This window comes from Astatotilapia calliptera, chromosome 20 (genome assembly GCF_900246225.1).
Source record: "Astatotilapia calliptera chromosome 20, fAstCal1.2, whole genome shotgun sequence".
NCBI lineage: Eukaryota > Metazoa > Chordata > Actinopteri > Cichliformes > Cichlidae > Astatotilapia > Astatotilapia calliptera.
In genome coordinates, this window is record NC_039321.1 from 6,054,188 (window position 1) to 6,066,916 (window position 12,729).

Consider the following 12,729-nt stretch of genomic DNA (forward strand, 5'->3'; position numbering starts at 1 on the left):
CCTTGAGCCACTGAATCAAATGACTTAGATCCAGAAACAAGACAGCACAGTGTACTTTCCTGCCCACGGCACCTATGAGATCATTTATCACAGTTGTAGCAGCAGTAATTATACTGTCCCTAGTCGTAAAACCAGACTGAAAATAACCTTAAAATGTAAGCAGATTAAAAACTTTTATAATAGCAAACTTACCTAAGATTCAAAGATTTCAGGATGATCTCCACCTTTAAAGAAAGGGAGAATAGAGGCAGCTTTCCAAATATTAGGTAGGGAGCTGGACTCGTATTAAAAATGTGAGCGATTGGCTCGGCAATGATATCAGCTGAGATCTTTAAGATATAAGGATCAGGATCGTCTGGAAATCATGGTGTGAAGAAGAATAGTAAAAGTAAAAAAATATCCCCAAGGATGGCACAATTAAAGAAAACATGTTTATTAATTATCATCACAACATTAACATCAGCACAGTTCTCCCTTTTTTGTTCTGCTCATTTGAGTGCAAACAACATTGTTAAATAAAACATGGCAATAAATTAAAAATTATGTTATTTACAAGCAAGCAAACCATTTTAGCATCATTTACGCTCTGCACTTCAATTACAACATAAAAATATACTAATTAGTTGTACAAAAAAAAAAAGATTCAGTGCAAACAGCTTGCTGTAGTCAGTGAAGACTGAAATTCCCATTTAGCATACAAAATTAATTATGGCACCCTGGATACTGACATATTAATTACATAAGAGAAAAGTAACGCCTTTTTAAAACTGAAACAATGTGGTCATGTTAGCTGCTGATTTTTCACAGTCCACCATCACACCACTAGTGAAATGAAATATGAGGAGTGTAGCATCGTGAAGCTTTTCTTTGAAGGTGCAGTACTAATACTTATTGACAATATTCACATTTGGATGAGTAGTGTGTTGATTTGATCCCTTCTTTTGTTGTTGCAGTGAGAAGTGAGGGGGCCCTGGATTAGCTGACATGAAAGGTGGCGGCTGGACGCCGGTCACCGGGGTATTTTCAGTTATGGCTTTAGGTCACTGTTACAGTGAGTCATCATGCAATGCTGAAGCGTGGCCGTTGCTGGCCTGCCCAAGTGGCCACATTAGAGACTGTGCATTCTCCTGTGAACAAACAGCCTGTCGGGAGCCCCGGCGGAAGGCTCGGCTGCAAATAACCGGCACTCCTTTGTGGTCGTTTTGACCACGCTCCACAAACAATAACAACTCAGGGTCCGCACAATGAGACAAGGACAGATTTAACATCAGACACCACGGGTCATGCTAAAATAAACTACCACACCACCTCCGCCGTGCTGGGATGTAGCTTCGAGGTGACGCATAAACAAATGCACAAACTTGCAGACGTCTGTTTTATGCAGTCTAGCCAGCAAACTTAACCGTAACCGTACAATTCTCAAACTCTGTTTAGAAATAACTGTTTAAGGAGAGTGTGACCCAAGTCCTGAGTGAAAATGCTACGTCAAATTCCAGTTCTTAGATTAAAAACTAATTTACTATTTAAGATGGAACTGGAAATTAGACCAAATTCCTTTGCAAAACCAGTGATACAGCTACAGATGTCTAAATGAGTTAACTTTCCAGTGTAATTTCCTAAATATAGAACAAATTGGACCTGTAAAATTCACTGAAAGCTGTTTGTATTTTGCATTTATTACATTCAGACTAAATGGTTTCAGGTATATTAATGTTAGGGATGTTTTTAATGCTGACAGGACAACTGAAACCAGTCTAAGCTGGTCAGTCTAATCCATCCCACAATTTGTTGCAGGTGCTCTTCACAATAACGATCAATCAATCTGTCCTTTCATGAAAATACATGCAATTAACACAGTTTTGTTGTTGTTGTTTTTTTTAAACTGACACAAACTCTCCCAACCAGTAAACAATCTGTCCCTGTCGACTCAGTCTACATTTGACATTTCTAACAAGAGTTTTTCAGAGAAAATTAAAGGGCGTTTATCTGTATTTGATTCTCTGGTCAAGGTGCAGGTTTGCAGTTCAAAGAGAGGAAAATCTTTGCGTTTTCCCGCAAAAAACAAATCCTGAGACCTCTCGGAGGAGACCTTGGTTTAAGAGGTCAGCTTGGAGTAATTGGGTGGAGAGAAGCGTCTGCGCAGGTACTTGAGGATGTACAGGGGCAGACAGCTCACCAGCGTGATGACAGTCACTTTCCACAGGAACGATACGGTGGTGATGAAATAAATATCTGACACAAAAAAGAGGTAAAGGTAAGATCGTTGTCATAGGATACAAACAGACATGTCCCACCATCATACAAGAGTTCAGGAGGGAAAACATTTTTCTCTTTTTTCTTGTTCGCACCTGCAACTCAGCAGGTGTTAAGAGTTCAGTTCTGACTTCTTTATGTCTGGGCTACAAGCTGATTGTTGTTGTTTTAGGGTGTCTGCAGGTACAGAATTTTAAATACCTTTTCAATGCCACTTTGAATGAAATTTAAGACCAGACTTTTAATCAAAATGCAAACTTGCAATAGAAATGCACATAAATAAAGTCTAAAACACATTCACACACAGTGCAGTTTGCTTTTTAAGTATTTCCAGACACTGACTTCAACCATCAACAGCAGCTGTTTTTCTTTTTGTCCTTAAACATCTTCCCAGTTTCACACACTGAATGCTGGCTACCAAGGTCTTTTTCATCACCTTCAGAATTTCAGTATTGCAAGACTTGGTGCTCCCTCAGGGTCAATGGGTATAAAATGACTTTTCCCCTTGTCTAACCTTGAGCCTAACCACCAGGGTTTGTTTGTTTTGTTTGACAATTTTTTAAGTGGTGTTTTAATTTTTAGCTAATGCTAAAAGCTAAAAGCTAACATGTACTAATGTGTCAGTAAAGTGGTGACACCGCTAAAAAGACTGAGGAAACTCCAACCTATGTTTAAGGGAATTTAATAGTTTTGAAGGTGTTTTAATTAAAATGATGCATATTATTATTCTGTTGTAATTTCACTCAGTTGTATACAGCATTTGTATTCTATTTTTATCCTATTGTATATTTTATTCTACTGTATATAGTATTTTATTTGATTCTATTCTGTACAGTTGTGTATAGTATATTATTCTTATTGTATTCTAATTTTTGCTATATAACTTTACACTGTCCACTTTCTGCTGTGACAAAACAAATTTCCCACATGTGGGACTAATAAAGGTTATCTTATCTTATACTCATGGGTGTAGAGACAACGGTTACAGCGTTAGAAGGTGATGGAAACAATAAGAGGATTTTCAGACAGGATGTGGGGTTATAAAGCTACATCATTTTTGTACTTCAAAACTATTCTTTGTGCAATGAAAAAAGGAAATGAGACCATGATGATCTCAGAAAGCACGACCACACTGAAACACACTTAATGCGTATAATGCTTCTGCTTTCATTTTTGCATCAATAAGGCTTTGAAGTAGCCTCTATGCTGCTCATTGTTCTTCAGCAGGCCAAACTACTTCCTATTGTTTTTCTAACACTGGCATGCACTTATACCTCACACACACACACACACACACACACACACACACACACACACACACACACACACACACACACACACTGCCTTACATCACACCATCTGTACCCCCGAACCCTATCAGTGTCTTACTGGAAATGCACACCTCGCAGTTTACAATTTTATGGTATACATTTTCCATATTTAAAAAAAAACACAATTTCCTTCAGGAGTTCTTGACCAAGTCTTTTTTAGTTAAAGCCATATGGGTACAGAATGCTTAGAATGCAGGAGACAGAAAAATAAACCCTGGAAAATGTCCAATTAAAAGTGTAAACTGCACATTCAGCAGAAGAATAGGCTTTAAAATCTATTCTAGTCTGACTTGAAGAGGGAGAAAACGTGTACCAAAAGGGTATTCTTGACCACATGCCAGTCATGATCCTCAGTGGTCGAGGTTGCAGGCTGAAAATGGAACTCCACACCCCACATAAAGCTCAAAATAAGACCTTGAAGAGCCCTTGGTCACAGTATTGTGTATGTCACGAATCTTAATATGGCACAACTAAAAATGCCTTATTGTTTGTCAACTAAAGTAAATGTGTGGGTGCAACAGGGCAATAAACTGTTGTTCTATGAATGTTTTTCTTTTAGATTTTTAATGGCTATGAATTTATTTATTTGGTTGGAACATTTTTTTGGGTAATATTCTCTAACACACCTTTGCTGTGATAAACACATAAACCTTGGAAGCTCACAGGAAACTAACTGGACTGTAGGCATTTCCTCTTTGATACTACAGCATGCCTGACTGTCGTCCACACCAGGAGAATTTGTCAATACAGTCAGCTTTGGACTTCCTAATATTCAGCATACCGCTGTTTATTATACACTAGAGACACAATATGAATGAGCGGGGTCTCTGTACTGCTGACGTACTATTTCAAGGTCAGCAAAAAAACAAAATAACACTGTAGTGAAATCAATTCAGAAATGAATGCATTTTCCTTTGCTTCCCCATGAATTAGACAGCACTTCAGCCTGAAAGTCACTCTTTGTCTGATAAAGGCATCTGTGTGTGATCGTGTTAACTTACCGATGAACTCGTGCAGGAAGACGAGCGAGGCGATATAAGAAGCCAGGCTCAGGAGCTCGGCAACTATCATGAGCCAGTGCCATGTCTGAATGGTCAGAGCCACCATCAGTAGCTCAGTCAGGATAAGAGAGGTGAACGAAATGGCAACGATATGGACAAATTCGGACTCGAAGAGCAGCATTGCTCCATACATGATGATGCTCCCTGTGGAGGAAAAAGAGGCCTTAATGTAATTAAAGCTTAAAAATGTGATAATTTAACTTGATCCACCTCCTCAGCTCATCCACAGTTTGAAATAAGCTGTTTACCATTACACTGATACAATTTGTTTTTATTAAAATAATGACAATGAAGATATAAAATATTTATGGTAATCTCATCGTATAACAATGACAATAATGAAACTTCTGCTTTGAATAAAAGGAAAACTGAGGTGCTTAGTTCAAACTGAGAATCCAAATGGGGGTGTCTGCATGTTTGTGTGACTACAGTGACTTTGAATGTGCACCATTGTTCGTGACAGGAGGGCTGGTCTGAGTATTTCAGAAACTGCTGATCTACTGGGATTTTCCCAAACAACCACCTCTAGGGTTTACAGAGAATCGCCCGAAAAAGAGAAAATATCCAGCGAATGGTAGCTTTCTAGGATAAAATGTAATGTTGATGTCAGAGAAGAATGGCCAGACTGCTTCGAGTGACAATAAGGGAAGAGTAACACAAACAAGCACTCGTTACAACTAAGATATGCAGAAGAGTATCTCTGAATGTACGACACGCTGACATGCTAAGAACAGACACGCTTTGATACCAACTAAACTTCATTTACATGTCACTGCCTAGCTGGGTACTGACGATAACACCAGTGTACCATCCTCTACATTGCGGAGGACTATAAATACCTTGGAGTATACATAGACAATAAACTGGACTGGGTTAAAAACACCACTGCACTTTACAAGAAGGGCCAGAGTCGTCTCTATTTTCTGAGGCGGCCGAAGTCCTTCAACATCTGTCGGGCAATGCTCAGGATTTCCCATCAGCCTGTTGTGGCCAGTGCTATCCTCTATGCTGTTGCATGCTGGGGCAGCAGGTTGAGGGTTGCAGACGCCAACAGACTCAAACTGATCCGTAAGGCCAGTAATGTTGTGGGGATGGAGCTGGCTTCCCTTAAGGTGGTGTCGGAGAGGCGAATGTTGTCCAAGATAAAGACAATGTTGGATAATACCTCCCACCCACTCCACGACATGCGGGCTAGCCACAGGAGCACATTCAGTGAGAGACTGAGATTACCAAAAAGCACCACTGAACAACACGGAAAATCATTCCTGCCTGTGGCCATCTCTCTGTACAGCTCCTCCATCTAACACACTGTAAACACTGCAATAGTTACAGCCTTTTTGCACATGCTCTTTTCTACTATGTAAAATTCCTGTCAATTCTTGATTTATAATCAGGGGTGCACATAAGTGGTCCGCAGGTGCGCATTCGCTGTCAAAATAAAAGACGCGCACCAAATGACAAGTTGCAACGCGCGTTCACGCACTTATAAAAGGCAGTGTTTTTGTCCGCTAGAGTGGGATTTTCACGGCATATTCTGCACCACATCTCTGCGCGTTCATCATTTATTTGAAGCCAGCTCACCTCCCGCAACCACTTTTCCGAGAATACGCGCTTCTTTTGCAGTTCCGACTCCTTCTGACATTTCTTTGAAGGTGATTGCTTAAAGGCGCTTCTTCAACATCTTTAAGAGTTCTAAACAAATGTCTGTCCTCCTCCAGAAAATCTTATGTACGCAAACGCGCGTTGTGACTTCTTATCTGGTGCGCGTCTTTTATTTTGACAGCGAATGCGCACCTGCGGACCACTTATGTGCACCCCTGTTTATAATTGCAATCACCTCTGTCAATCCTTGATATTAATTATTGAGTGATTTGTATATATTGTGCTATTTCTTAAATTTCCTAAATCTGTAACATATTGTTAAATAGTCTAGTCTGTTTCTGTTATTTATACTGGAGCAACTGTAACCACATAATTTCCTTGGGGATTAATAAAGTATGCTGATTCTGATGCTCGATAACAAACCATCATGTCACAAAGCTCAAATGCTGTGAACATCGCAACGTGTTCACTGTACTCAATGTTCTCCAAAGTCAGCAGAGATCAACCTAATAGAGAACCTTTGCAATGTGGATGTGGAGAAATGGGAGATTCAGCAACTGTTTATTTACTTTATGTTGTCTTGTCAATATGTACCAAAAATCTCAGAGTAAAGTTTTCAGCGCCTCGTTGAACCATCGCAGTAAAGAATTAAGGTAGGCTGACAAGGTGTACCTAATAAAGTGGCCAATGTGTTTGGCTTATTACAGAGACTAAAAAAAAATTAATTAATCAAAATATTAATTTAAAAGAGAAAAATTTGCTCTTATATAAGAAGAACAAAGCCCACTTCATTACCTCCTTAAAACACCATTACATTTAGGCATTTCCTGCATATTATGGTTGTTATGAGAGATTTTCCAAAGTAATCTTTGGTCAGTAACAGTAGCACTCTTCTATCTAATAGAATCGTGCCTCCTTTAACATACAAGCATGAATAGGACCGAGAAGAATGATACAAACACACAGAAGTGGTTTGCAAAAAACGCCCTTACCACTGCTTGGATATACAGTGTTTCGACAGAAATAGACAAAAAAGGTTTCGGGGTGTAGTTTAGAATGCCCGCGTAAACAGCTTTCATTGCAACGGTCCATGTCGGAAAGTTACCTCAAGTTTTTCTTTAACAAAGTCCCTAAAGAAAAGAAGAAAGTGTGTGGGCTTTTCAAGAGTGATAAGTCATGAACCTAAGCAATATATCTTGTTTGTTTGACGGGGAGTGACTCATCAGTCTGCCAGTGTAGACGTCTTGTACAGATACAAACATTTAAACAAACATATGACCTGAAATACAGCTTAGATGTTGTAAAGTACTTAAAAATTAAGTATATTTAGAATTACTGACTCATTGCCAGCAGTTTGCACAAACTCTCTCTTACCTTGATATATACTTATTAAAACCCATAATAGGAACGTCTTGAAAGATAGTGGTCGACCCTGTGAAAAGAAGACAGTGCGTTCATATTCACCGATTCAAAGCTACGTGCCTGCACAGCAATAGTTAATTTGCGAACATTTACTAGATACCTTCAAAAGATCCTTATACAACTCTGGGTATAGCATGGCAACCTCTGACTTAACATCTTTGTCCAACACCAGGGAGAAGACAGGGAACATGGTGTAGATAGTGGAATAGCTGAAACAGACAAAAATCGAGTGTGATGAATACTTCCCAGATAAAATGTCACGTGTACAAATTGGTTGAAATCTTTCATTGTAAGATTTTGCATATTTTCCCTTTTAAACATTTCAATAGTCTTAACACAGAGGAAATGCCAGGGACACAAGGCAGCTAAATGCTCTCTTGATAAGTCATCTCCATTCAGAGCGTGTATCTTACCCAATAATCAGGAATCCTTGGTAGAGTGGGACTGAAGCAAAGTAGAAAACAGAGGAGAAAACTGCCTAAAGAAACAGAAGAAAAACAAATGAGAAACTCTTATCTGAGATTTTTCTCATTTCAACACCCAAATGATATTATAAGCAGTATTGGAACATTGACACACTGATATTTGAACTCCATGACAGAAAAAACACCATACTTTCATTAAAGGAGGCCTTTTATACTCATTTTTAATCGAGTACTTTTGCATGATTCACATTTTAAGGGTAACTGCTTTGGCCATCCTTAATATAACCATCCACCAATTCTAATAACATTTCTATGGAAAAAAAAATGGGAAAGTGTAATTAAAAGAAACCCAGCTTAAACATTAACCTTCTGTGGGAACACAAAAATCAAAAGGTGACCACAAGGACATCATTCTAAATCAAACTACTGCAAATACTTGGACTACAATGGTAAATTCTACAGTTTAAAATGATGAGATGTCAATTAGTCAGACAACTGCAAACTGGAGAGGTCACAGCTCCAGCTGTGGTTGGTGTTATTGTGAGACATGCGGAGGAAGGCCTCCCCAAAACCCCAAAGTCCACGATACAATGAGTCATGGGTTGCCCCTCCACCGCGGGGGCTGATGTTGGACTGGGACATGGGAACTAGACAGACTTGTTAGGCCTGGTGGGGGCAGTTTAGAAGGGCACCACAGACTGCCTTCTCTGAGTCATCATGCATCCCGCCCTTTCAAGACCACCCCTGAAACCTCTCCCTGCCTCTCCCCAAACTGATGCTCTCTACATTTAGATTTTAGGTGCTGTGAGTAAGAACAAAAAACACCTCCCTGCATTAACTTTAAGGCTGCATACACTTTTTTTGCAGTGTGGTTTTGGCTACAAACAAGCAGAAAAGGGCCAAACCGATTAGCTAAATTCAAACACTAAACACAGTCCTTTTGCTTGTAATCATCTCAACCTTTTTTTGACATTATGCAGTTGAGCATGGGAGTAAAGAAAATAAAGAAAAGAGAAATATCTCTAGATCACTGAAGTTTACTGTTTTTAGAAGGTTAAATTTAATTCACAACATACTGAAATATCTTGACATCCTGATTACCAGCACAATATTTAACACAGAAAAAAGCACCCTCTCAAGTGTGTGGTGCATTACCTAAATTGTTACAACTGGAGACTGATAAAGGAGTAAAATATAAAGTAGTGACAGTTTTGCAAACTAAAACAAGAAACTATCCCACAGCAAGTGGAAAATACTTGTAGTTCTAAGTTATTCAGCTTGATGTTTACATGACTCATGCACACAAACCAATACGACACTGTGTATTTGTTAGTCTACCTGCATGGTGCTGATGCACAGGCTCCTGTGGATGACAAACTGGCTGAGGGCCGCAGACCTTTTGTAGCTGTTCCGCCCATGGACCATGAGGAGACGGCCTAAATGTTTAAACTGAGTCACCGAGAAGTCGGCAGCCAAAGAGGCCTGCTTTCCTTCCTGCCAAACACACAGCAGAGGACACTGAGGACATACTGCGCAAAGACTGACCTGAAAAGCATGCTTTGAGTATTGTGAATTGATTTTGTACAAATAAAACATTTTTTTGGGGGGGGGGAAACAGACTGAAGGTACAATAAGCATAAAGTTCATAATTAGCAATACAAATTTACAAAAAGCAGCATTGCACATAATAAGTCACCTGTTTAAAAATCGAGCAAATATTCATGTTTGAGATGTTAGAACCAGAGGATTTTCATAGAAGAACTGCAGATTTTCTGTTATTAAACCTTTAGCTTCCTCTCTGACAAGCAGCCCAGGAATAACTGTGTAGTTTTCCACCTTTTATTTACCATCATAAGATTATGTTTGGAACATACAGAAAAAATGTATTTAAGATGCCAAGTCCATCCTGTGAGTGCACCATCTTCCTTCCAAAATCCAAATGGGTTTTCAGCTTTTTATGCACATTAGTCTGAACGAGTTTGTCTATGCAGTATGCATGAAATGAGAGAGTTAAGATCTGGCAATGATGCCCCCTATCCCAAAGATTGTTGGGATAGGGGGCATCATTGCCAGAATGGTGGTACTGTAGTAAGCAACCATTTCCTCACAGTAAAAGGTTTCTGAGTTCCAGCCTGCTGTTATTTGTTTTCATGTTCTCTTTGTGCCTGCATAGAATCTCCCCTACAATCCAAAGTTGAACATGTTAGCTTAGATCAGTGGTTCTCACTGCAGAAAGGACAACGATGCCACGCTAAAAATATGGAGAAAAAGTTGTAGGAAAAACTTGATTGACTGTGGTGTGAACTTTCTCAATTTGGACATAGCAGAAGAAAAACCTGAGAATCACAGAATCTGCATTGGTGTGGATGTGAGTATGCATGGTTGCCTCTGATAGCCCTGTCTCGGACTTGTCATCCTTTACCCAGCCTCTCGCCCCAATATCACCTGGGACAGGCTTCAGCTGTGTGAAACCTTATACGGATAAGCAGTTAAGAAAAGCGATGGACGATAAATACACAGAAGATAGCGGAAAAGATAAATTGTGTACATCAGTGGAGTCGTTTGGTACAGGGCCACGAGAGTTGAGGCCCGGGTGTGAAATTATGGTTTTTATCGTTTACCCGGTTTCCCTGGGTCTTTTCCCGTGTTGTAGTTGTGTGTCTTATTTTGAAAGAAATGTTTACACGTTACCACAGCAACCAAAGAGCATTAAGGGACAGAGAGGAGGATGTTACTCTCATTGTTGTTGGCGCATTTCAGGAGGACGCCGTTAATAAAGTTACACAATTACACAGTGAATTCGCGTTTATTATTATATTTACAAAATACCACAGTTTTTGTCTTGGTCGTATCATTTTATTTTGTTGTATTTATGTGCGACACCTTAATGGTCTGACATTAAACCGGTCTGTAGTGCAAAAAAGGTTGGGGACCGCTGATGTATGTCACCTACAGCATCTTTTAGTTTGCAACCAGATTTGTAAGTTTGTTTCTCTTCATAATAAAGATAAAATTTACAGTCAACTATTGAGCAGTTTTTAACTTTTAAGGTCAGCTGTACTAAACTCCATATTTTAATATGCTTATTTACTTTATGTTAAAAAGTAAAGAGTAAAGACTAAACCAGGAGCACAGCTGCACCGTCTGCTGTCGGTAATTCCACTGTTGTCACAAATACAAGGATCCATGTCTGAGCATACTAACCAACTTGACAGGCAACTTTCAGAGAGAACAATGAGAAGTAGAAGAGACGGGCTGATGGGAGATTCTTACTTTTATGTTAAATATACAATACAAAGCACAAAGCATCCTGTCATTTTGTTTCCTCTATTCACACAATAGTTCCTCAAAAAGAGGAATCATCTGTGTGCATGTCCTTTTACAACTCTCTGAATGTGAGAGAGATCTTGACAGGAAACAGAAAGCAAAAATCTGTGCGAGTGGCACGTCAATGTGAAGCGATGAGATGGAGAGTCTTACTTTCCCCTCCACTCCCACGCCACAGTCCGCTTCCTGGATCATGCTGACATCGTTTCCTCCATCCCCTAAGAGAAAACAAAAGCCATAGAGGTGTCAGGATTCACATCAGTGACTCACCAATACAAACTTTTAGTGAAAGTATCAAGTGCATGTTCACAAGACACTCCCTTAATTTGGCCTGATTAAGAGATCCAAGCTCCTACAAGTTCACTGGGTTGCAATTTAGAGTAACGCATATATATATATTAGGGGTGCAACGGTACACAAAATTCACGGTTCGGTTCGATACTTTGGTGTCACGGTTCGATATTTTTTCGATACAAAAAAAATGTTCATGCCTTTTTAATTTGTCATTTATTAAAATTATAAATATATATTTTATCTCAAAAGTACAGTTTTTAAATTTAATGTTGCTGAAACAACAAAGTAATAAATAAATAAATCTATCTGATCGAGAAATCACTCATCTTTGGAAAAGAGAGTTTATTACAGAGAAATGGCTCTTTCCAAAATAAAAGCTATACTATACTCTTCTTCTGGGCTATATTCTCAGCAGCATATTATACATATCAGGTCCCCTTAAGGAGAATCATGTGCTAACGGCTGTCTAAATGACTCGGATAAAGTTTGTAGCATGCGTGCTTGTTGTTTTTGTCTGCTTCCACTTGCAGTAAATGTGCAGTCATATTCATTGTGTTCCCACTAGTGCTGTCAGCGTTAATCTCGTTAAAATGACATTAACGCCATAAGGCGGCAAATCTCCGTTAACGATCGTCCTGTGCATGGGGCTAGACGGCCAACACGTTAATGAGCTAACTGCGCTAACGCACTAGTTCCCACCAATTGAGCATTGTGGCACGTCCTACATACTGTTTTACTTTTGTCCATGATGCGCTTACCATCAGGGTCATACGTCACATGAAAACCAAGATGGTTCCAAACGCCAGATCTGAATGAGAGTGGGGGAGGTTCAATTTTGGGTAGCGTTGAGGCAGTTGCCATGTTGCAACGAGCTTAGCTTCTGTCTTGCTAGCTTGCACTGCGCTCATTGGATCTGCACTCAACAGTGCAGCCTAGGCGGAGTAGTCGAACGCAGATCCACTGAGCTCTCAACACAGACAGCATCGTCAGAAGAAAAGTTGATAAAATAAATAA

At 39.5% G+C, this 12,729-nt stretch overlaps 1 protein-coding gene across 1 annotated transcript in view; it reads right to left on the reverse strand.

Annotated features, from left to right (window-relative positions):
- Positions 1–417: 417 nt before the first annotated feature.
- atp9a (ATPase phospholipid transporting 9A) overlaps positions 418–12,729 on the reverse strand; it is a 35,191-nt gene continuing 22,879 nt past the window's right edge. Inside the window, exons 22-28 of the mRNA XM_026153470.1 lie at positions 11,575–11,639; positions 9,433–9,588; positions 8,083–8,147; positions 7,770–7,878; positions 7,622–7,679; positions 4,586–4,789; positions 418–2,232 (exon numbers count right to left, since the gene is read on the reverse strand). Of these exons, the coding sequence (XP_026009255.1) occupies positions 2,096–2,232; positions 4,586–4,789; positions 7,622–7,679; positions 7,770–7,878; positions 8,083–8,147; positions 9,433–9,588; positions 11,575–11,639 (794 nt within the window). The 3' untranslated portion in view covers positions 418–2,095. The remainder of the gene's footprint in view (positions 2,233–4,585; positions 4,790–7,621; positions 7,680–7,769; positions 7,879–8,082; positions 8,148–9,432; positions 9,589–11,574; positions 11,640–12,729) is intronic.